This window comes from Hoplias malabaricus, chromosome 6 (assembly GCF_029633855.1).
Source record: "Hoplias malabaricus isolate fHopMal1 chromosome 6, fHopMal1.hap1, whole genome shotgun sequence".
In the NCBI taxonomy this organism is placed as follows: Eukaryota; Metazoa; Chordata; class Actinopteri; order Characiformes; family Erythrinidae; genus Hoplias; species Hoplias malabaricus.
The window spans coordinates 45,023,423-45,048,614 of record NC_089805.1 but is presented as its reverse complement, the minus strand read 5'-3'; the positions used below and the strand labels follow the sequence as shown (position 1 = coordinate 45,048,614).

Genomic DNA, 25,192 nt, shown 5'->3' with positions numbered 1-25,192 from the left:
GAGGGGGGGGGGGTGTTCCTGTCTCACTGTGAGCCAGTTAAAGAGAGCGGGGGGGCGTTCCTGTCTCACTGTGAGCCAGTTAAAGAGAGGGGGAGCGTTCTTGTCTCACCGTGAGACAGTTAAAGAGAGGGGGGCGTTCTTGTCTCACTGTGAGCCAGTTAAAGAGAGGGGGGCGTTCTTGTCTCACTGTGAGCCAGTTAAAGAGAGGGGGGCGTTTTTGTCTCACTGTGAGCCAGTTAAAGAGAGGGGGGCGTTCTTGTCTCACTGTGAGCCAGTTAAAGAGAGGGGGGCGTTCTTGTCTCACTGTGAGCCAGTTAAAGAGAGGGGGAGCGTTCTTGTCTCACCGTGAGACAGTTAAAGAGAGGGGGGCGTTCTTGTCTCACTGTGAGACAGTTAAAGAGAGGGGGAGCGTTCTTGTCTCACCGTGAGCCAGTTAAAGAGAGGAGGGCGTTCTTGTCTCACTGTGAGCCAGTTAAAGAGAGGGGGGCGTTCCTGTCTCACTGTGAGCCAGTTAAAGAGAGGGGGGCGTTCCTGTCTCACTGTGAGCCAGTTACAGAGCCAGGGCGGTCCTGTCTCACAGTTACAGAGGCATTGGATGGAGCTACATCACTCCTGAGAATATAGTTCCACTGCTAAACAACCCTTGAACGGAACACATTTGCCCAATGAGGGCACCATAACGTTCATAATTTCACTACGTTTTTGCAGTGTATATAGAGTTTTGGACGCAGGGTGTTGTTTTGCTTGTGATTCAGCTCTCTGACAGGAGGTGGCGCTGTCTTCCAGTGAACACATGCACCGCTCTGGCTCTGGCCTGGGCTGGATCTCTTTATGTACTTTTAATCTGTCCTGGCCAGGGTGCTCTTACCCACCCAGAGACTAGAGTGGAGTCCCTGTGAGACACACATTCGAGTGAAACAGCTGAAACAGGCTGCTCCAGTGGAACTGAGTGTGTGTGTGTGTGTGTGTGTGTGTGTGTGAGAGAGAGAGTTTTCTGTGTTTATTGACTGCTGTATTTTTAATCTCAGTGGAAAAGGCCGTCTCTCTGCGTCCACATTTGTCCAGCAGTAACTGCCAGGCAGCCAGTAATCAGCTAAGTAGCCTAATCCTCCTTGCGGCTAAAGTCTTGCTTGACCTCCAGCTATATCCAGCCCTGCCCTGCGGCTAACAGCATTAGACCATAACACCGCTGCTCTACCCACACTGCCCCGCGCCTTCCTTCGGCCGCTCGGCAACTCTCGGCCGCTTTCGCTTTCTGGAACCAGCAGCAAAATCTGTGTGCGTCTGTGGGATTGTGTGTGTCCTGGCTGGCAAGGAGCCTCGGCCCGAGCGTGTTTGCGTGTGTGTGTGTGTGTGTGTGTGTGTGTGTGTGTGTGTGTGGGAGGGGGAAAAAGAGGAAAGCTGCAGATGCTTGCTCAGAGCAGCATGAGCAGGAGCAGCAGCTGGACAGAGGCAGACGGAGATCTGGGCTGAATGAAGCCCCGTGTCCTGGACTCCAACACCCAGATGTGCCCAGATGTGCAGCTCCTGACTGACAGGTGTGTGTGTGTGTGTGTATGTTAGAGGTGTGGCAGGTAGGTGCTGATACAGGAGGGTTTTTATTGCGCCGCAGTATAGTCTGATATGACTGTGTGTGTGTGTGTGTGTGTGTGTTTATGAGGAGAATGATGCCTAATGACGTTAGACAGTGATATTTACTATACATTTAGATATTAGGATTATGTTTTTAAAACATTTTAAAATTAAAGTTAAATTCCCACAATGCCTCTGTTTAGAAATGTTATGGTCAATATCTGCTTTTGATATGATTTAATTATTAGAGTTCCTAGTCTTATTATTATTATTATAGTGGAAAATGAAATGAATAATAATATTTTAAATTCCCGTTACAGTGAAGTGCATCTTTTATTTGTGAGAGCAGATGATTTGTTTGTTGTCCTTTACTCAGCTTTTCTGAGTCTTTACTGGTGCCATTGTATTGAAATGTTATAGTCAGCAGTTGTTATTAATAATTCTTAATATTATTGTGTGTAAATTATTATCTTTGTCTGATTTTTATGGTCAGTATTTGCTGATGATGGTTTTATTTCATTTATTTATTCATCACACACATCACTCACACACACACACACTGTTCATCTTTAAACTAGACAAATTGTGACAACCTTGTGAGGGTGAGTTCCTGTTGGTGACTGGGTGAGTGTGTGAGTGACTGGGTGAATGCGTGACACTGTCCACAGGTGTGAGTGTATGAGTGACTGGGTGAGTGTGTGAAACTGTCCACAGGTGTGAGTGACTGGGTGAGTGTGTTTGACACTGTCCACAGGTGTGAGTGAATGGGCGAGTGTGTGAGTGACTGGATGAGTGTGTGAGTGATTGGGTGAGTGTGTGACACTGTCCACAGGTGTGAGTGACTGGGCGAGTGTGTGAGTGACTGGATGAGTGTGTGAGTGACTGGGTGAGTGTGTGAAACTGTCCACAGGTGTGAGTGACTGGGTGAGTGTGTGACACTGTCCACAGGTGTGAGTGACTGGGTGAGTGTGTGAGTGACTGGATGAGTGTGTGAGTGACTGGGTGAGTGTGTGACACTGTCCACAGGTGTGAGTGACTGGGTGAGTGTGTGAGTGACTGGGTGAGTGTGTGAAACTGTCCACAGGTGTGAGTGACTGGGTGAGTGTGTGAGTGAGTGGGTGAGTGTGTGACACTGTCCACAGGTGTGAGTGACTGGGTGAGTGTGTGAGTGACTGGGTGAGTGTGTGAAACTGTCCACAGGTGTGAGTGACTGGGTGAGTGTGTGAGTGACTGGATGAGTGTGTGAGTGACTGGATGAGTGTGTGAGTGACTGGGTGAGTGTGTGACACTGTCCACAGGTGTGAGTGACTGGGCGAGTGTGTGAGTGACTGGGTGAGTGTGTGAAACTGTCCACAGGTGTGAGTGAGTGGGTGAGTGTGTGAAACTGTCCACAGGTGTGAGTGACTGGGTGAGTGTGTGAAACTGTCCACAGGTGTGAGTGACTGGGCGAGTGTGTGAGTGACTGGGTGAGTGTGTGAAACTGTCCACAGGTGTGAGTGACTGGGTGAGTGTGTGAGTGACTGGGTGAGTGTGTGAGTGAGTGGGTGAGTGTGTGACACTGTCCACAGGTGTGAGTGACTGGGTGAGTGTGTGAGTGACTGGGTGAGTGTGTGAAACTGTCCACAGGTGTGGGTGAGTGTGTGACACTGTCCACAGGTGTGAGTGGGTGACAGGGTGAGTGTAGTCTGCTGTGCTGTGGCTCTCAGGATGGAGATAAAGCGGTGCTGTGGGGCTTAACGTGGCCCTATATCAGATTCCTGTGTAATGTATGAGAATGATTAGAGGCGGGCGTGGGCCCCCTGTAATGCCCTGTAATACTCAGGAGGGATTAAGTTTGGATCCAATATTTCGAGCACTAGTTCTCTCTAATCTGAAGCATTTTAATTGATCATCTCAGAGCGGCTCTGACCGGCCCTTAACGGGCTCCGGGTTTTGGGAGATTTAGCGGTGGTGGGATCAGGAGGTGAAGAAGATTACGAGGGATCTGCGCATGTAGAATTGTTTTGGATCTGCGACGTTACAGAACGGTGCCGACGCTGTATTAAACGGGATGTTTTAAAGTCACTCTGCACTTGTTCTCCTCCTCCTGCACTTCTGACCATTATCTGTGTTTGTTTAGTGGTGACTGAGCTCTGAATCAGTGCAGAGAACCACACAGGCTTTTGTCTTTTGAGAAATTAAAAAATATATATCCTGTCTCCTTTTGTTGCATTTTTTAGTGGGTGGGGCCAAGCCTGCCACTGGACCAATCTGAATTAGTGATACGTTTATGTCACTTACCTTTATTAAGACCCTGCTTTCAGGGCTAGCTTCTTGCTAGCATTAGCCTGAGCTACTGACCTGACTTTGTTTCTGTTGCCACGGCGATCCCGCGGTCAAGAGATGTGCCCCGCCCTCTCCGCTGATTGTTGTCCAAAGAAAAAAAATCATTCATTCATTCATTATTTGTAACCCTTATCCAGTTCAGGGTCGCGGTGGGTCCAGAACCTACCTGGAATCATTGGGCGCAAGGTGGGAACACACACTGGAGGGGGCGCCAGTCCTTCACAGGGCAACACAAACACACACACACACACATTCACTCACACCTACGGACACTTTTGAGTCGCCAATCCACCTACCAACGTGTGTCTTCGGACTGTGGGAGAAAACCAGAGCACCCTGAGGAGACCCACACAGACACAGGGAGAACACACCACACTCCTCACAGACAGTCACCCGGAGGAGACCCACGCAGACACAGGGAGAACACACCACACTCCTCACAGACAGTCACCAAGAGGAAACCCACACAGACACACGGAGAACACACCACACTCCTCACAGACAGTCACCCGGAGGAGACCCACGCAGACACAGGGAGAACACACCACACTCCTCACAGACAGTCACCAAGAGGAAACCCACACAGACACACGGAGAACACACCACACTCCTCACAGACAGTCACCTGGAGGAAACCCACGCAGACACAGGGAGAACACACCACACTCCTCACAGACAGTCACCTGGAGGAAACCCACGCGGACACAGGGAGAACACACCACACTCCTCACAGACAGTCAACCAGAGGAAACCCACACAGACACACGGAGAACACACCACACTCCTCACAGACAGTCACCCGGAGGAGACCCACGCAGACACAGGGAGAACACACCACACTCCTCACAGACAGTCACCAAGAGGAAACCCACACAGACACACGGAGAACACACCACACTCCTCACAGACAGTCACCTGGAGGAAACCCACGCAGACACAGGGAGAACACACCACACTCCTCACAGACAGTCACCTGGAGGAAACCCACGCGGACACAGGGAGAACACACCACACTCCTCACAGACAGTCAACCAGAGGAAACCCACGCAGACACAGGGAGAACAAACCACACTCCTCATTCCCGGAGCGGGAATCGCACCCATAACCTCCAGGCCCGCTGTGTGCCTGCGACAACTACCTGCTGCGCCACCGTGCCGCCCCAAAGAAAAAATGTATCTACAAAATAGTAACTTTATAGAAGGAAATATCTTAATTTTCAATGAATATCAATTCAAAAAGATTATATTCAGAGTAATTTTGAAGCATTTCTTTTGGTTCATTCGCCATTAAATTTCCACACAGTGTGAAGGACAGCTGCTGTGTTCCACCAGAGCCTAACTGCAGCACCATTTAAGGTGGAATGGATGATCCCAGTAAGGAACTCGCTGCTGATTAATGGACGCATCGTCAAACTAACATCACACACAGAACCGAGCTCAGAACTGAGCCAATGTTTTTATTAACATCAGCATTTATCACTGAGCCATTTCTGCTGCTTCCACCTTAAACACACTCCCTGTATGTTGTTACTATGGAGACTGAGGGGACCCAGCTGTAAACTGGTTTACCATTGGCCGAACGGGCTGTAGACTGAATAGAGGTGGATTTAACAGACACTTCATTCAGTACACGTTTTTCCTTTAGAATTTACATGTGTTATTATTTGTTATTATTCAAAATGAATGTTATGGTAACTGTTTTGTAGTATTTAAAATCATGTGCTGTTATTTTTAAATAGTTGATATGGTAAACAGTGAGGTGTGGCCCAGTGGCACTGTGTGAATGAATGAATGAATATCTGAAACTGAGCATAAGAGAGACCTGTGCCAAACTACAGTCTAAGAACAAACGTTTGTACTGCTCGTCCAAGCGAAGGGCATTGATCTGTAGTTTGTTCTTCTTTGTTGAGATAACAGTCTCTACTCTTCTGGGATGACTTCACTCTACATGTAGAGGACATTTTTTGAAGGTTTGATGGCATTCATCCATGAGAGCATTAAGGAGGTTAGGTACTGATGTTAGATCAAAAACACCACTCCGACTATTGGATGGAACATGGTTCATTCTGAATTTCAAATTCTCTTTACTTGTTTCTCTCTCTCTCTCTCTCTCTCTCTCTCTTTCCCACACACACTCTCTCTCTCTCTCTCTCTGTCTCTTTCCCACACACACTCTCTCTCTCTCTCTCTCTCTCTGTCTCTTTCCTACACACACACTCTCTCTCTCTCCTCTCTCTGTCTCTTTCCTACACACACTCTCTCTCTCTCCTCTCTCTGTCTCTTTCCTACACACACTCTCTCTCTCTGTCTCTTTCCCACACTCTTTCTCTCTCTCTCTTTCCTACACACACTGTCTCTCTCTCTCTCTCTCTCCCTCACACACACACACACACACTCTCTCTCTCTCTCTCTCTCTCTCCCTCACACACACACTCTCTCTCTTGTCTCTCTCTCTCTCTCTCTCACACACACACACTCTCTCTCTCTGTCACAGTCAACCTCGTCCTCTTCTTTTAAACCAACAGGGCAGGCGACCAGCAGCATCTGTTCAGTAGAGATTGAGTCAGGCCCGGAAGACAAGTAGTGGTGTGAGAGAGAGAGAGAGAGAGAGAGAGAGAGAGAGCTCCTAAAGCTCTGAGGCGCTGATTTCCTGGCGTATGACCCACAGGCTCGAGAGGACAGTAGGAACAGACCCCGGCCTGATTCAGGATGACCACAGTGTCACAGCAAGTTACAGAGAGAGCCTCTGACACTGCTGCTATTAGACGCACAGCCAGTCTCTCTCTCTCTCTCTCTCTCTCTCTCTCTCTCCACAGCAGGCTCTCAGGGCCAACCGGAGCTCGGGATATCACTGACAGGACAATGTTTAGACAGCAGAGCCCTGGAGTCAAGCGGCTGTGGAGTTGTGTGCCGAGAGTCAGTTGCTGGATGGTGTTAAGTGTTTCACACTACGTTTCCTAGAGCTCAGCTCACAGCCGCGCGGGTGCGAACGGTGGGTTTCGAAGAACAGGCGAATTAACCCTTCGATAACAAGAGCAAGTTCTGTTGTTCCTCACTTGCCGTTATTGTCATACCTTCAACATGTTACATGTTTAGAGATTTTGGAATATTTTTATAAATAGAATAAGGAAATGAATGTCAGGTATCAATAAAATGTCAATAAAGTCAACACAACCTTATTTGACTTGGCAAGGTAAGGGCTGCAAGTATTATTTCAAACACTCAGGGTCCTGTGTGGGATGCTCTCCTTGGGATCCTGTCTGTGAAGTATGAGGTGTGTCCTCCCTGTGTCTGTGTGGGTTTGCTCTTGACGCTCTGGGTGAGTGTGTGAAAGTTCATCTGTGAATGTGTGAGTGACTGGGTGAGTGTGTGAAAGTTCATCTGTGAGTGTGTGAGTGACTGGGTGAGTGTGTGAAAGTTCATCTGTGACTGGGTGAGTGTGTGAAAGTTCATCTGTGAATGTGTGAGTGACTTGGTGAGTGTTTGAAATTGTTCTAAGCTGAGTCTGTAAATGACTGAGTGATTGTGTGACACTCTCCACAGGTGTGAGTGTTTGAGTGACTGGGTGAGTGTGTGACACTGTCCACAGGTGTGAGTGCGTGAGGGACTGGGTAAGTGTGTGTGTGACTGGGTGAGTGTTGGAGTGACTGGATGAGACTGATGCTCTGTTCAGTGTGTGTTCCTTCCTCGCGCCCGATGTTTCTGGGTAGGATTCGGACCATCGTGACCCTAAACAAGTCAAAGTGCTCAGACGTCAGCGTGTCACACTAACATTTCTTCTAATTTCTTTGGCAGGAAGCGAAGTCCGTCAGCATCCAGGGATCCAAACGCAGTGTATAACCAAAGGGAGGGGGTGGGAGGACTGCAGCATGCCCCGGCGGAGTCTGGCATGCTTCTTTCTCCGTCCGAATTCGGACGAGACCCGGGCCACTCTCCTCGCGGCTCCAGAATGTATGAGGATGCTCGCTGGCACTCTCAGGACCAGCACCTCGACGCACACCTAGGCGACTATGAGCTCCAGCGCCGCCGCCAGGAGGAGGTAGGAGTCGATAAAGTCCATACATCAAGTCTCCCATGCCTAACTGTATGGTTTACTAAAATTCAGACTAGTCCTGTCTAATTGAATTGGACTGGGGAGCAGTGTCCAATTAACTTCCCAAATCAGCAGCAATTGAGTGGTCAGACATACGGGTGGATTTCAGAGGCTGAACGTACCCTATGGCCTAACCTCCTCAAAAATGTTACTACACATTTTAACACGTTTAAAAGCTCCTTTTGGCACCCTATTCCTGCCTATATAGTGCACTTTGCACATCATAAAACTAATACTACTACACCACTACATATTATATAGATTATGTGGATGAAGATATTTGAGATTCAGCCCTAGTGTATTGGCGGTGTAATTGTAGAACGATTCAGACACCAACGCACAAATATAAACATTCACAATGGCGTAGGGCACATTGCGCAAGCTCTGATGTAGGCATAAATAGGCCTTAAGGCATGGCACAGGTCAGCAGAGCTCTACACCCTCTCATCAGATTCGATACACACTGCACAGAGAGCTTGACCACAGACAGAGACGTCCATGTGGGGTTGTGTTATAGGCACAGTGTGAGCACCCATGTTCAGACTGATTACACAGCTGAAGTGTGAGCAGATGACTTGGGAGCATTGGCCATACGCAAAGATTGATTACACTTGATTCATACCTGAACTCGATTTCTGAAATTGCAGTGTTGGCCAAGGGTTAGGTGCCTTGAACAAGGGCATGTCAGCTTTGGGATGCTGAGGGAGTAGACATTCCACATAAAAATAATTATGTTAATTAAATAAACCTGATTACATTCAAAGAGTTGTAAACAATATAGATTGGTTATGAAAACCTCTTAAAATAATATCCTTTTGTTGTTTTGCACCCCTTAGGAGGAGTATCGGGCCCGTTACCGTAGCGACCCCAACCTCGCTCGGTACCCAGTGAAGCCGCAGCCATATGAAGAGCAGATGCGCATCCATGCGCAGGTGTCCAGAGCGAGGCACGAGCGCCGCCACAGTGACGTTTCTCTTGCTCACACTGAGCTGGACGAGCCTCTGCAGGGCCTTGGGGGCAGGCGATCTCGCCCGCCCCTGTTCGGAGGTCCGGGACAGCGCTCGTATTCAGTGGATCGGAGTTCTCCGGGGATGAGGACGTCCAATCACAGCCCTCCTACGCCCCACCGCAGCCCTGTATTTGGCGAGCCAGCCAGGAGGCCGGTCCTCCAGCCGCATCACCTGGACCCCAGCTCGGCGCTGCACAGGAGTAAAGGCGGACGTGAGAAGATGGACAGCGTGCTGAGGAACGATTCGCTGAGCTCCGACCAGTCGGAATCAGTTAGACCTCCGCCACCAAGGCCTCACCGGGGGCGCTATCGCACGGGCAAGCTTAGGGCCATGGGCAGCTTCAGCAGCTCTGAGGAGGATCTGGCAACCACTCCTGAGTACACCAGCTGTGAGGATGTGGAGCTGGAATGTGAGTCCATCAGTGAGAAAGGTGAGAGAAATGGCATGGTTTAAGTGGTTTAATGACATGGTCCTGCTGAGTGTGGCTTTAAAGCTGAGCTGTAAGAGGTTCTGTTAATTAAGGGCATGTAATGATAGATTTTATTGATGAATTACTGCACTTAAAGCTCCTGGAATTCCCGAATGCATTTTTTCCGCAGAAAACTGGCTTCAGCATTTTCCAGAATGGTTCTAAACACCCAGTTGTGTTAAAATCCCAGGTGGTTGCCTCATGCTTTCACATTAATATTTAATTATGATGGCATAAGGCAACACCTTACTAACACCTTAGCAACCACCTGGGATACCCTAGCAACAGCCAAGGCACTCATTAAGAATCGCCGGTGCTGCCATAGCAGCAGCATTACAAGACGTTGATATACCATAGCAAACACCTGTCAACATCTTAGCAACCACCTTAGATACCATAGCAACCACCTGGCAATACCTTAGCAACACCTTGCAACAATGTTTGATACCATAGCAGCTGCCTAGGGGCGCATAAGCCACCACCTGGGCTGCCATAGCAACAACCTAACAACATCTTACCTTACTAAAGCAACGGCCTAGACGCATCCTAGGAACTACCTTGGATACCAAGACAATAATGTTGCAGCACTGTAGGAGCCATCTTGGACATATGAGCAACAATCTTATCACAACAAACAAAATATCACCACGTCCTCTGTGTTGCCATGTTTGTTGGTGTTGTTAGAAATGTTGCCCTCTGTTGGATTTATTGTGTTACATCCATGCCAATGTAAAGGGCGCACCTCCTCAAGTCTACGAATCTCCCGCATCTCTGTCCGTCAGCTATATTACCATATACTGTGGTAAGGTTCGGACAAAAGCATGATACCACCTGAGCCTAGTCACAGTACATTTAGGGCTACCAACTTTCTAATGTTGAAATAAGGAGCACGGGTTCTTGGGGATGGGGGTTGTGGGGTGTTAAGGGGGTTGGGTGTTATTGTTGCCCAATGGAACCAGAATGCACCTTCCAATTCTTTTCTGATTGCAGTCAGTCAGATACTGTGTTTTTGTTGTCAGTCTTATATTAAGCCAATCACCAGGAGGCTGTCTTTGCACTGTTGCAAACGTAGTTCCTCCAAGACATGGTGCTAACTTCAGTTTTATCTAAAAGCAGAGCTGTAAGTTCCCAGAGTTCCTCTCAGCGTCGACTGTGACTCCACTGGCTGCAGCACTAAATGATGGACAGCTAACTCCGGCTGCTGATTGGCTTAATACAAGTGACTGACAACAAAACGTGGCTGTGTGTTGGCTTTCGTCGAAAACGACCGACGGCCGATGAGAGGCTCATTCTGTTTTAAGAAGCCATGGAGTATCTGGCCCTCTCCCATAAGGACATCAAGTCTTTGATCTGTGTTTGAGAAATTCAGTGCTGGTTACCTATAGCACTAGCAGCTGACCACTAGGACAAATGGACAACTTTAGCTGTTTCATCTCCATTTCTACCGTTATGGGTCTGGAACATGAATAAAGAAATATAATTTCACACACACTACTTTATCCTAGACATGTTTAATTGCAGTGGACACAGGTTTGTTTCTTATGAGGAATAATGCACACGTGATCCGAGATTGACTTCCGAGACACTAAGAAGCATCAGCGGTAAATAGATATTGATTGCTTTTGGGATGTAATTATGGCGAGGCCAAAGGTCTACAAGGGCTAAGAGAGTGTGGGAAGCTGCTCCTTGTGGATGAATGACGGAAGAGTGAGAGAGCCAGAGCGAGAGAGGAAAGGAAAGGGATAGAGAAAGTGGGAATTCTTATGTATCCCGCATTCTCCGAGGAAAATCTATTCTCATTATTTACACCGTGACGGTGTGGAGCTAATGGCGCGTGCGGAGCAGAGTAGATAATGGTTTTCCTGGGTTAACCCCATCACCTGGATCCGCAGCCCATTCCTTTAGCTCGCCACAGTGTCTTTGATCCGATTAAAACCTGCTCCGGACTTTCTGGAGAGTGTCCACTGTGGTGATAGTGATGTGGGTCAGCGTGTGGAGCTGGAGCTTTCCATGTGCTGCAGTATTGTCTCTAAAAGAAGCTCCATGCTGCGTTTATTGCTGGAGACATGTTTTAGGAAAATCATGTATTGTTCTGGTTCCCATTAATACAAACAGAAGATACAGAAAAAACATATATAGGAGGAATCAAAAGTCACAGGAAACCATTTTATTTCAGAAATGAAAGGGAAATGCAGCAAGTAATGGGTTAAACTGATTCTAATATTATAGTAAAGCAATAAAATAGTCAAAGCTGTTTAATGAGCAGAGTATCGGCTAGGAGTGGGGCTCAGTGACTGAGATGCAGACTGTGAGTGAGTGAATGTTTGAGGTGCAGACTGTGAGTGAGTGAGTGAGTGTCTGAGTTGCAGACTGTGAGTGAGTGAGTGAATGTCTGAGGTGCAGACTGTGAGTGAATGTCTGAGGTGCAGACTGTGAGTGAGTGAGTGAGTGAGTGAATGTCTGTGTTGCAGACTGTGAGTGAGTGAATGTCTGAGATGCAGACTGTGAGTGAGTGAGTGAATGTCTGAGTTGCAGACTGTGAGTGAGTGAATGTCTGAGTTGCAGACTGTGAGTGAGTGAATGTCTGAGGTGCAGACTGTGAGTGAGTGAATGTCTGAGATGCAGACTGTGAGTGAGTGAATGTCTGAGATGCAGACTGTGAGTGAGTGAGTGAATGTCTGAGGTGCAGACTGTGAGTGAGTGAGTGAATGTCTAAGGTGCAGACTGTGAGTGAGTGAGTGAATGTCTGAGGTGCAGACTGTGAGTGAGTGAATGTCTGAGTTGCAGACTGTGAGTGAGTGAATGTCTGAGGTTCAGACTGTGAGTGAGTGAATGACTGAGGTGCAGACTGTGAGTGAGTGAACGACTGAGGTGCAGACTGTGAGTGAGTGAATGTCTGAGGTGCAGACTGTGAGTGAGTGAATGTCTGAGGTGCAGACTGTGAGAGAGTGAATGTCTGAGTTGCAGACTGTGAGAGAGTGAATGTCTGAGGTGCAGACTGTGAGTGAGTGAATGTCTGAGGTGCAGACTGTGAGTGAGTGAATGTCTGAAATGCAGACTGTGAGTGAGTGAATGAATGTCTGAGGTGCAGACTGTGAGTGAGTGAATGAGTTGCAGACTGTGAGTGAGTGAATGTCTGAGTTGCAGACTGTGAGTGAATGTCTGAGTTGCAGACTGAGTGAGTGAATGTCTGAGATGCAGACTGTGAGTAAGTGAGTGAGTGAGTGAATGTCTGAGTTGCAGACTGTGAGTGAGTGAATGTCTGAGATGCAGACTGTGAGTGAGTGAGTGAATGTCTGAGTTGCAGACTGAGAGAGTGAATGTCTGAGATGCAGACTGTGAGTGAGTGAATGTCTGAGTTGCAGACTGTGAGAGAGTGAATGTCTGAGTTGCAGACTGAGAGAGTGAATGTCTGAGTTGCAGACTGTGAGAGAGTGAATGTCTGAGTTGCAGACAGTGAGTGAGTGAATGTCTGAGTTGCAGACAGTGAGTGAGTGAATGTCTGAGTTGCAGACAGTGAGTGAGTGAATGTCTGAGTTGCAGACTGTGAGTGAGTGAATGTCTGAGATGCAGCTTGAGTGAGTGAATGTCTGAGGTGCAGACTGTGAGTGAGTGAATGTCTGAGGTGCAGACTGAGTGAGTGAATGTCTGAGTTGCAGACTGTGAGTGAGTGAATGTCTTAGGTGCAGACTGTGAGTGAGTGAGTGAATGTCTGAGTTGCAGACTGTGAGTGAGTGAGTGAATGTCTGAGTTGCAGACTGAGTGAGTGAGTGAATGTCTGAGTTGCAGACTGAGTGAGTGAGTGAATGTCTGAGTTGCAGACTGAGTGAGTGAGTGAATGTCTGAGATGCAGACTGTGAGTGAGTGAGTGAGTGAGTGAGTAAATGTCTGAGTTGCAGACTGAGAGAGTGAATGTCTGAGGTGCAGACTGTGAGAGAGTGAGTGAATGTCTGAGGTGCAGACTGTGAGAGAGTGAGTGAATGTCTGAGTTGCAGACTGTGAGTGAGTGAATGTCTGAGTTGCAGACTGTGAGTGAGTGAATGTCTGAGTTGCAGACTGTGAGTGAGTGAGTGAATGTCTGAGGTGCAGACTGTGAGTGAGTGAGTCAATGTCTGAGTTGCAGACTGTGAGTGAGTGAATGTCTGAGGTGCAGACTGAGTGAGTGAATGTCTGAGTTGCAGACTGTGAGTGAGTGAATGTCTTAGGTGCAGACTGTGAGTGAGTGAGTGAATGTCTGAGTTGCAGACTGAGTGAGTGAATGTCTGAGTTGCAGACTGTGAGTGAGTGAATGTCTGATTTGCAGACTGTGAGTGAGCGAATGTCTGATTTGCAGACTGTGAGTGAGCGAATGTCTGAGTTGCAGACTGTGAGTGAGCGAATGTCTGAGTTGCAGACTGTGAGTGAGCGAATGTCTGAGTTGCAGACTGTGAGTGAGCGAATGTCTGAGTTGCAGACTGTGAGTGAGTGAATGTCTGAGTTGCAGACTGAGTGAGTGAGTGAATGTCTGAGATGCAGACTGTGAGTGAGTGAGTGAATGTCTGAGTTGCAGACTGTGAGTGAGTGAATGTCTGAGGTGCAGACTGAGTGAGTGAATGTCTGAGTTGCAGACTGTGAGTGAGTGAATGTCTTAGGTGCAGACTGTGAGTGAGTGAGTGAATGTCTGAGTTGCAGACTGAGTGAGTGAATGTCTGATTTGCAGACTGTGAGTGAGTGAATGTCTGAGTTGCAGACTGTGAGTGAGCGAATGTCTGAGTTGCAGACTGTGAGTGAGCGAATGTCTGAGTTGCAGACTGTGAGTGAGTGAATGTCTGAGTTGCAGACTGACTGAGTGAGTGAGTGAATGTCTGAGTTGCAGACTGAGTGAGTGAGTGAATATCTGAGTTGCAGACTGAATGAGTGAATGTCTGAGGTGCAGACTGTGAGAGAGTGAGTGAATGTCTGAGATACAGACTGTGAGTGAGTGAGTGAATGTCTGAGATACAGACTGTGAGTGAGTGAGTGAATGTCTGAGTTGCAGACTGTGAGTGAGTGAATGTCTGAGTTGCAGACTGTGAGTGAGTGAGTGAATGTCTGAGATGCAGACTGTGAGTGAGTGAGTGAGTGAATGTCTGAGGTGCAGACTGTGAGTGAGTGAATGTCTGAGTTGCAGACTGTGAGTGATTGAATGTCTGAGTTGCAGACTGTGAGTGAGTGAATGTCTGAGTTGCAGACTGTGAGTGAGTGAATGTCTGAGATGCAGACTCTGAGTGAGTGAGTGAATGTCTGAGATGCAGACTGTGAGTGAGTGAGTGAATGTCTGAGTTGCAGACTGTGAGTGAGTGAATGTCTGAGGTGCAGACTGAGTGAGTGAATGTCTGAGTTGCAGACTGTGAGTGAGTGAATGTCTTAGGTGCAGACTGTGAGTGAGTGAGTGAATGTCTGAGTTGCAGACTGAGTGAGTGAGTGAATGTCTGAGTTGCAGACTGAGTGAGTGAGTGAATGTCTGAGATGCAGACTGTGAGTGAGTGAGTGAATGTCTGAGTTGCAGACTGTGAGTGAGTGAATGTCTTAGGTGCAGACTGTGAGTGAGTGAGTGAATGTCTGAGTTGCAGACTGAGTGAGTGAGTGAATGTCTGAGTTGCAGACTGAGTGAGTGAGTGAATGTCTGAGATGCAGACTGTGAGTGAGTGAGTGAATGTCTGAGTTGCAGACTGTGAGTGAGTGAATGTCTGAGGTGCAGACTGAGTGAGTGAATGTCTGAGTTGCAGACTGTGAGTGAGTGAATGTCTTAGGTGCAGACTGTGAGTGAGTGAGTGAATGTCTGAGTTGCAGACTGAGTGAGTGAATGTCTGATTTGCAGACTGTGAGTGAGTGAATGTCTGAGTTGCAGACTGTGAGTGAGCGAATGTCTGAGTTGCAGACTGTGAGTGAGCGAATGTCTGAGTTGCAGACTGTGAGTGAGTGAATGTCTGAGTTGCAGACTGAGTGAGTGAGTGAATGTCTGAGTTGCAGACTGAGTGAGTGAGTGAATATCTGAGTTGCAGACTGAATGAGTGAATGTCTGAGGTGCAGACTGTGAGAGAGTGAGTGAATGTCTGAGATACAGACTGTGAGTGAGTGAGTGAATGTCTGAGATACAGACTGTGAGTGAGTGAGTGAATGTCTGAGTTGCAGACTGTGAGTGAGTGAATGTCTTAGGTGCAGACTGTGAGTGAGTGAGTGAATGTCTGAGTTGCAGACTGAGTGAGTGAATGTCTGATTTGCAGACTGTGAGTGAGTGAATGTCTGAGTTGCAGACTGTGAGTGAGCGAATGTCTGAGTTGCAGACTGTGAGTGAGCGAATGTCTGAGTTGCAGACTGTGAGTGAGTGAATGTCTGAGTTGCAGACTGAGTGAGTGAGTGAATGTCTGAGTTGCAGACTGAGTGAGTGAGTGAATATCTGAGTTGCAGACTGAATGAGTGAATGTCTGAGGTGCAGACTGTGAGAGAGTGAGTGAATGTCTGAGATACAGACTGTGAGTGAGTGAGTGAATGTCTGAGTTGCAGACTGTGAGTGAGTGAATGTCTGAGTTGCAGACTGTGAGTGAGTGAGTGAATGTCTGAGATGCAGACTGTGAGTGAGTGAGTGAGTGAATGTCTGAGGTGCAGACTGTGAGTGAGTGAATGTCTGAGTTGCAGACTGTGAGTGATTGAATGTCTGAGTTGCAGACTGTGAGTGAGTGAATGTCTGAGTTGCAGACTGTGAGTGAGTGAATGTCTGAGTTGCAGACTGTGAGTGAGTGAATGTCTGAGATGCAGACTCTGAGTGAGTGAGTGAATGTCTGAGATGCAGACTGTGAGTGAGTGAGTGAATGTCTGAGTTGCAGACTGTGAGTGAGTGAATGTCTGAGGTGCAGACTGAGTGAGTGAATGTCTGAGTTGCAGACTGTGAGTGAGTGAATGTCTTAGGTGCAGACTGTGAGTGAGTGAGTGAATGTCTGAGTTGCAGACTGAGTGAGTGAATGTCTGATTTGCAGACTGTGAGTGAGTGAATGTCTGAGTTGCAGACTGTGAGTGAGCGAATGTCTGAGTTGCAGACTGAGTGAGTGAGTGAATGTCTGAGTTGCAGACTGAGTGAGTGAGTGAATATCTGAGTTGCAGACTGAATGAGTGAATGTCTGAGGTGCAGACTGTGAGAGAGTGAGTGAATGTCTGAGATACAGACTGTGAGTGAGTGAGTGAATGTCTGAGTTGCAGACTGTGAGTGAGTGAATGTCTGAGTTGCAGACTGTGAGTGAGTGAATGTCTGAGTTGCAGACTGTGAGTGAGTGAGTGAATGTCTGAGATGCAGACTGTGAGTGAGTGAGTGAGTGAATGTCTGAGGTGCAGACTGTGAGTGAGTGAATGTCTGAGTTGCAGACTGTGAGTGATTGAATGTCTGAGTTGCAGACTGTGAGTGAGTGAATGTCTGAGTTGCAGACTGTGAGTGAGTAAATGTCTTGAGATGCAGACTCTGAGTGAGTGAGTGAATGTCTGAGATGCAGACTGTGAGTGAGTGAGTGAATGTCTGAGATGCAGACTGTGAGTGAGTGAATGTCTGAGATGCAGACTGTGAGTGAGTGAATGTCTGAGATGCAGAGTGTGAGTGAGTGAATGTCTGAGGTGCAGACTGGGAGTGAGTGAATGTCTGAGATGCAGACTGTGAGTGAGTGAGTGAGTGAGTGGGTGAATGTCTGAGATGCAGACTGTGAGTGAGTGAGTGAGTGAATGTCTGAGATGCAGACTGTGAGTGAGTGAATGTCTGAGATGCAGACTGTGAGTGAGTGAATGTCTGAGGTGCAGACTGGGAGTGAGTGAATGTCTGAGATGTAGACTGGGAGTGAGTGAATGTCTGAGATGCAGACTGGGAGTGAGTGAATGTCTGAGATGCAGACTGTGAGTGAGTGAATGTCTGAGGTGCAGACTGGGAGTGAGTGAATGTCTGAGATGCAGACTGGGAGTGAGTGAATGTCTGAGATGCAGACTGTGAGTGAGTGAATGTCTGAGATGCAGACTGTGAGTGAGTGAGTGAATGTCTGAGATGCAGACTGTGAGTGAGTGAATGTCTGAGATGCAGACTGTGAGTGAGTGAGTGAATGTCTGAGATGCAGACTGTGAGTGAGTGAATGTCTGAGATGCAGACTGTGAGTGAGTGAATGTCTGAGATGCAGACTGTGAGTGAGTGAGTGAATGTCTGAGATGCAGACTGTGAGTGAGTGAATGTCTGAGATGCAGACTGTGAGTGAGTGAATGTCTGAGATGCAGACTGTGAGTGAGTGAGTGAATGTCTGAGATGCAGACTGAGTGAGTGAGTGAATGTCTAAGATGCATACTGTGAGTGAGTGAATGTCTGAGATGCAGACTGTGAGTGAGTGAATGTCTGAGATGCAGACTGTGAGTGAGTGAATGTCTGAGGTGCAGACTGGGAGTGAGTGAATGTCTGAGATGCAGACTGTGAGTGAGTGAGTGAATGTCTGAGGTGCAGACTGAGTGAGTGAATGTCTGAGTTGCAGACTGTGAGTGAGTGAATGTCTTAGGTGCAGACTGTGAGTGAGTGAGTGAATGTCTGAGTTGCAGACTGAGTGAGTGAATGTCTGAGTTGCAGACTGTGAGTGAGTGAATGTCTGATTTGCAGACTGTGAGTGAGCGAATGTCTGATTTGCAGACTGTGAGTGAGCGAATGTCTGAGTTGCAGACTGTGAGTGAGCGAATGTCTGAGTTGCAGACTGTGAGTGAGCGAATGTCTGAGTTGCAGACTGTGAGTGAGCGAATGTCTGAGTTGCAGACTGTGAGTGAGCGAATGTCTGAGTTGCAGACTGTGAGTGAGTGAATGTCTGAGTTGCAGACTGAGTGAGTGAGTGAATGTCTGAGTTGCAGACTGAGTGAGTGAGTGAATGTCTGAGATGCAGACTGTGAGTGAGTGAGTGAATGTCTGAGTTGCAGACTGTGAGTGAGTGAATGTCTGAGGTGCAGACTGAGTGAGTGAATGTCTGAGTTGCAGACTGTGAGTGAGTGAATGTCTTAGGTGCAGACTGTGAGTGAGTGAGTGAATGTCTGAGTTGCAGACTGAGTGAGTGAATGTCTGATTTGCAGACTGTGAGTGAGTGAATGTCTGAGTTGCAGACTGAGTGAGTGAGCGAATGTCTGAGTTGCAGACTGTGAGTGAGTGAATGTCTGAGTTGCAGACTGTGAGTGAGTGAATGTCTGAGATGCAGACTGAGTGAGTGAATGTCTAAGATGCATACTGTGAGTGAGTGAATGTCTGAGATGCAGACTGTGAGTGAGTGAATGTCTGAGTTGCAGACTGAGTGAGTGAGTGAATGTCTGAGTTGCAGACTGAGTGAGTGAGTGAATGTCTGAGATGCAGACTGTGAGTGAGTGAGTGAATGTCTGAGTTGCAGACTGTGAGTGAGTGAATGTCTGAGGTGCAGACTGAGTGAGTGAATGTCTGAGTTGCAGACTGTGAGTGAGTGAATGTCTTAGGTGCAGACTGTGAGTGAGTGAGTGAATGTCTGAGTTGCAGACTGAGTGAGTGAATGTCTGATTTGCAGACTGTGAGTGAGTGAATGTCTGAGTTGCAGACTGAGTGAGTGAGTGAATGTCTAAGATGCATACTGTGAGTGAGTGAATGTCTGAGATGCAGACTGTGAGTGAGTGAATGTCTGAGATGCAGACTGTGAGTGAGTGAATGTCTGAGGTGCAGACTGGGAGTGAGTGAATGTCTGAGATGCAGACTGTGAGTGAGTGAGTGAATGTCTGAGGTGCAGACTGTGAGTGAGTGAATGTCTGAGATGCAGACTGTGAGTGAGTGAGTGAATGTCTGAGATGCAGACTGTGAGTGAGTGAATGTCTGAGATGCAGACTGTGAGTGATTGAGTGAATGTCTGAGATGCAGACTGAGTGAGTGAGTGAATGTCTGAGATGCAGACTGTGAGTGAGTTAATGTCTAAGATGCAGACTGTGAGTGAGTGAATGTCTGAGTTGCAGACTGTGAGTGAGTGAATGTGAGTTGCAGACTCAGGATGTGTCAGGACTCGAGTCAGCGATGTCCTAGAGCAGCTTGAATCTGCCTGAATTTCTCAGAAATGCATCTAAACGGCTCCTTTGTGAATCTGCCTGCCGTCACTGACTAGCCGAGGGTTAATCAGGTGTCTTAGTATACACCACCTCGCTGATCAATAATTGAGGCGCTGTAATCAAAGCCCAGTGAGAACAGTGAAGGGACACTTTAGGCACGACGAGTGGACCCTCCTCCACAGCCTCCTCCTGTCTGACCGCCTGCTTAGTCCTGTCACGATTGGGGAATCCTAGCTAAGACGTCATTAGTATCCGTCATTTCAATTGTCAGCGTAGTTATCTTAGAAAGTAGTAAAGCCTTAACTGACAAAGTTAAGTGATTGAGTATCTTCAATGATGAATGAATGATAGTTTCACTCTTATACACAATAAAGTATTATTTAAGTAATACGCCATGATAACGTCATTTTTGTCATTTACCTTATATTATAAAATACGTTTTCTGCTGGATTTTATTTTGTATGGATTTTTTCTGGAGTTTTCAGCCTTTCAACCTGAGTTTGTAAATTAATAAAGTGGGAATATGAATGAGTGAAAGGAACTTGACACTGTGAGTTATGGCTATGGCTACGGCCAAAAATTATACCACGATGTATTTCCTGAATTGTCTTGTAGCGAGAACTGTGTTTTGTCCAGGGCCTCACCCTCAGGGTGAACACTGCAGCTTTGGTGAGGCTCCGCCTCCTCACACACCTCTCCCTAATGCTGCCTCTCACTTGTTTTTATTATCTACTCTTTTCAGAGAGTTTTAAAGGCAGCTATGGCGCTGGATAGTTCTTCCTAACACCAGTCGTCACAATAAATACATTTAATTATACAGTAATGTCAATACTCATTTTACAACCCCAATTTCAATGAAGTTGGGACGTTGGGTACAACACGAATAAAAGCAGAATACAATGATTTGCAAATCCTTTTCAACCTATATTCAATTGAATACACTACAAAGACATGATAGTTAATGTTCAAACAGATCAACTTTATTGTTTCTTTTGCAAATATTCACTGATTTTGAATTTGAGGCCTGCAACACGTTCAAAGAGAGTTGGGACAGGGGCTTGTTCACCACTGTGTTACATCACCTTCCCTTTTAACCACACCCAGTGACAGTCCATTTCCTCTTTGTCCTGGAGGACACAACGTCCATGATTTCCAAAAACAATTTGAAACATGGACTCGTCAGACCACAGGACACTTTCCACTTTGGGTCAGTCCTCTCAGATGAGCTCGGGCCCAGAGAAACCAGTGGTGTCTCTGAGTGTTGTTGATGTATGGCTTTAGCTTTGCATTGTACAGTTTAACTCGCACTTGTAGATGGAGCGAGGAACTGTGTTCTCTGACAATGGTTTTCTGAAGTGCTTCTGAGCCCATGTGGTGAAATCTGTTACAGAATGATGTCGGTTTTTAATGCAGTGCCGTCTGAGGGTTTGAAGGTCACGGCCGTTCAATGTTGATTTTCGGCCTTGCCTCTTACTGCAGAGATTTCTCCAGATTCTCTGAATATTTTGATGATATTATGGGCTGGAGATGATGAAATCCCTAAATTCCTTGCGTTTGTACGTTGAGAAGCGTTGTTCTTAAACTGTTGGACGATTTGATCACACAGTTGTTCACAAAGTGGAGAATCTCACCCCGTCCTTGCATCTGAATCACTGAGCCCTTCGGGGATGCTCCCTTTACCCAACCATGACACTCACCTGTTTCCAGTTCACCTGTTCACCTGTGGAATGTCCCAAACTGTTTTTGAGCATTCCTCAACTTTCCCAGTCTTATGTTGCTCCTGTCCCAACTCTTTTGGAACGTGTTACAGGCCTCAAATTCAAAATGAGTGAATATTTAGCCGATTTAGTGAAGATTGGGGCGATCAGGAGGACAGAAGCCGAACATCGGGGTCTCACTGACGCTTTTATGAGGGGAATACCCAGGGTCTTGGTTTTACGTCTCATCCGAAGCACTGCGCCGTTTATTCAGCACAGTGTCCCTGTCACTGCACCCAGGCATTGGGGACCATGCAGAGCACAGGGACCTCACCTCCTTGTTTCTGGACTTATTATACACTGTAGCTCACCTGTTAATCTACAAATATCAGTTCACCAATGCTCAGGATGAAAGGGGGGCTAACAGAGTATGCAGAACAACAGCTGGACCACTCTCTGTAATTGTAGAAGTGCATAGTGCACTTTTAAGGTAAATGGAGCTGTGGAGTGTAGAAATAAAGAGGCAGTTTTAATGTGTTGACCTGAAATCATGGAAACAACAGCAGACATGAGGTGACACTTGTCATTATCGGGGCATTACATAAGTGACTCTGTTATTTTGTCCACCCCAGGAAGTTGCGGTAAATGAGCCAGTGGTGTCACATTCTGCAAGTCTGAGGTAGTCATCACCTTTCAGCTGCTTTTCCTCTGTCCTCTGTCCTCATAGGTCTGGTTTCTTCCTGCTCTGTCCACTGCTGTGGACTTCACTCGTGTCTGGTTTCTAACCACTGTATTTACTTCCTGTTATGTGTCTGTGCCTTTGTTAAATGGTGTTATGTGTAGTGTCACATTGCTAGCATCACACTGTCCCTCTGCATGTCCAGTGTCTTCCTAGTGGTCCAGAATATTACTTCTCATCTCCCAGAATTATGCTTACTGAATGGATTTTCCCTGATTATCAGAGTTTGCCTTGTCCTGACCCCGTCAATGGAGTCGAAACAAAGGTACGATACAGCTTTATATTAAGGTCTGTAGGTAGAACATGCTAAGTTTGGTTTCTAAAGGGTTAATGTCACTGAATAGAGAATTTAACATTTTGATGAATTTACAGCATGTCCCTACCTTCACTCCAAGAGTCTGGTGCCTTTTGCCACTTAATGTGCCCAAGAACCACCAACTGCTGCAGGAAAGGAATTTGACTGACAGGCAAAAGGACCAATCAAAGGTCTGCTATTTTGGCATGCCATGAGGAAGGAGGTGATTAACTTCGGATCAATACCAGAGCCAGTACAAAACAATATGCGAAAGTGTGTATACACTTGGATTTACAGAGAGCCAATCAGAATGCAGCTGGCAGAATTCTGACAGATTTGTGCACTTTCCGTCAACTTGTTGATCGTTTGTGGCTGAGAATAATTACGCCACAGTGTGACGTATTGATGCCTTTGAAGTGTGTCCCCTGTCATGTCCAGTAGTGCCCTCTAAAGGCCAATTTATGCTTCAGCGTTGAACTTAAGCCATGGCCAATGCATAGGTCCTGCGTCAGTGTGAACCCTACGCCGTACCCATAGCCTGAGGAACACCTCCCTAGGATGGTAACTATGCATCGCATCAACGCAGACCACATTGACTGTGATTGGTCCACAGTCCGACAAACATGGATCAAGCTGAATCAAAAAAGTCTTGAAATATGAACTCCTCCACATTACAGAGACTGTTTACAGAGAAGTCCTCGCTAAAAATACTCGCTACGAGAAGAGGAACACGGGAAAAATGAAGGCTCTGCATATAAACTGTGCTCTGGCTCTGCATATAAACTGTGCTCTGTGAGATGCACTCGCTACACAGTGCATCTCAAAGATTATAAAACTGAAATTCCTACACTGTGTACTACACGGAGTGGAGGAAGATATTTGAGATTCAGCCCTAGTGGTGTGGTGGTGTAATTGCAGAGTGGCGCAGACACCGAAGCACAAGTATAAACGGAGCAGTCACTTGTGCAGGCGTCTGCATTAATTAAACAGAACTGATCCGAGAGTCATCACAGCCCTCTTCGTTGTCGTGCTTCCTGTCATTTCTCCAGCACTGGACACCACACTGTCCTTTCCCCGAAAGCTCTGATGTTGTCAGGACCTTAATTAGCTCAAATTGTTAAGCTTCTTTGCAGGGGAAGCGCAGAAGCAGTGACTAGCGAGAGTGAACTCCTCCCCGCCCCTGCTTTCTCTCTGTGGAGTCTGAGCTGGTGTGTGCCGCGCTGAGGGGTCAGAAGTGAACAGTTCTGCCAGAGAACGGATGCATCGTCCAGAAACCACCACTTAATACTCACGGTTCTCCTTCAGGGTTTAAGAGAATGTAGGACATAGGCTGACCCAAAGATACACTCCCTTGTTTCTTTCCTTCTCTCCATTTCTCTCTAGTACTCTCTCACTTCTCTGTTGTGCCAGCTCCCTCTCCTTCTGCTCCTTTCTCACTCTCAAATGCAGTGTTCTAGCACTTTTTGTGCCATTCTTGTAACACAGTTACTTCTATGACGTCCATCGTTGTGGCGGCCAGTGTTGTTCCCGTTTAATTATCAAATAGGTGTAGATTCAGTACTGGGATATATGCTGTTTGGTTTGGTCCCACTGCTCTGCACAGCTATCCCAGGAGGATTTATATCCCTGTAGCTGAAACTTGAGCCTGGGCATGGTGATCTATTTCACGTGCTGGTGCTCTGGAGCATCACATTATTCTCATGTTTTTTGAAAGGTTGCCTTTTTTTGAACAACAAGGACACCTTACTGTAGCTGAATTAAATCATAAATAATGTCCACAATCCGATGCACTTCTATTAAAGGAATGGTATTGGTGCAGTAATGGCCTGCAGGGTGTGGTCAGTCTCTGACTTTGGACCGAAGAATCCCAAACTCATCCCAGCCATCAGGAAGGAGCCTAAAAGTAGCAGAGTGATCTCTGGCCAAGCTTATCTTGGCATCAGTTGTCACTGGGAGAACGTCGGTCAATCACAGATTACAGGACGGGATTGGTTTAAAGGCACGCAGCTCCCTCCCCTTGGCTGGAAAAGTGGATGTCGTTCGGGCAAAGTAGCCGGTGGAGGCGGACATAGAGACGCTACACTTTGCGCAAGTCAGGGAAAATGCTGGTGAGTGCAGCTTTGCTTGGCTTTTCAAATGCTTTGGACTTTTGCCGTTCTTTGGGTGTGGACTCTTCTGATGTTGGTCATTTTGGATGTGGTTTGTTTGATTCTGAAGGTTTTCTACCATCAACTCCACCTGTGAGCACGGAGCGTTAGGGGGAAAAGGTGTGTTATATCGCAGAATCCTTGTCGGGGGTTAGTTGGGTGGGTTTCTTTGTGGTGGGTACGTTTTGAACGTGCTCTTTCGAGGCAGAGATCAAGCTCTGCAAACTCAGGGAAACGGTGGGTTGTGATGCGAGAATCATGTAGGACACAGAGTGTTTGAGCTGGCTTACAAGAATAAAGGTAAGCTCATTATTCTAATGCATGTACTCCCTTTCAGGGGAGGGGAGGGGGGAGAGAGAGAGAGAGAGAGAGAACAAGAACAAGAAGGATCGAGAGCATGCGAAGGCGCTGGTCGCAGAAAGATTGCCGGACGTTCTCTTGGTCACCCCCTCCCCTCCTCTATAGGGGTTAGGATGGACCCGCAAGTCCTGGAGTAAGAGCGAATGTGAGGGTTTTGAAGAGTGTAGTCTTCACAGCGTCCTCGTGGCTAAGTAAATCAGCTTTACGGAAGTTCAGCTTGCCAGGGTTTGGACGGGGCAGCGCTGCGAAGGCGGATTACCAGCAATATATTTGGACAACACAGGCCGGATCCAGTTGGGGAAGATTGCACATGGGGCCTGGAGACATGAGACATTGCGCCTGACGGACTGTGATGGTTGATTTAGGAGTGATGTCAAAAGATGTAAGGCTGCGTTCCTCACATTTTGTGGCT

The 25,192-nt window shown here is 47.2% G+C and overlaps 1 protein-coding gene across 3 annotated transcripts in view; it reads left to right on the top strand.

The window, feature by feature from the left end:
- rims2b (regulating synaptic membrane exocytosis 2b) overlaps positions 1–25,192 on the top strand; it is a 172,654-nt gene that overhangs the window by 67,000 nt on the left and 80,462 nt on the right. For all 3 annotated transcript variants that reach the window (XM_066674038.1, XM_066674037.1, XM_066674040.1), the window contains exons 5-6: positions 7,692–7,935; positions 8,826–9,429. In XM_066674038.1, the coding sequence (XP_066530135.1) occupies positions 7,692–7,935; positions 8,826–9,429 (848 nt within the window). The remainder of the gene's footprint in view (positions 1–7,691; positions 7,936–8,825; positions 9,430–25,192) is intronic.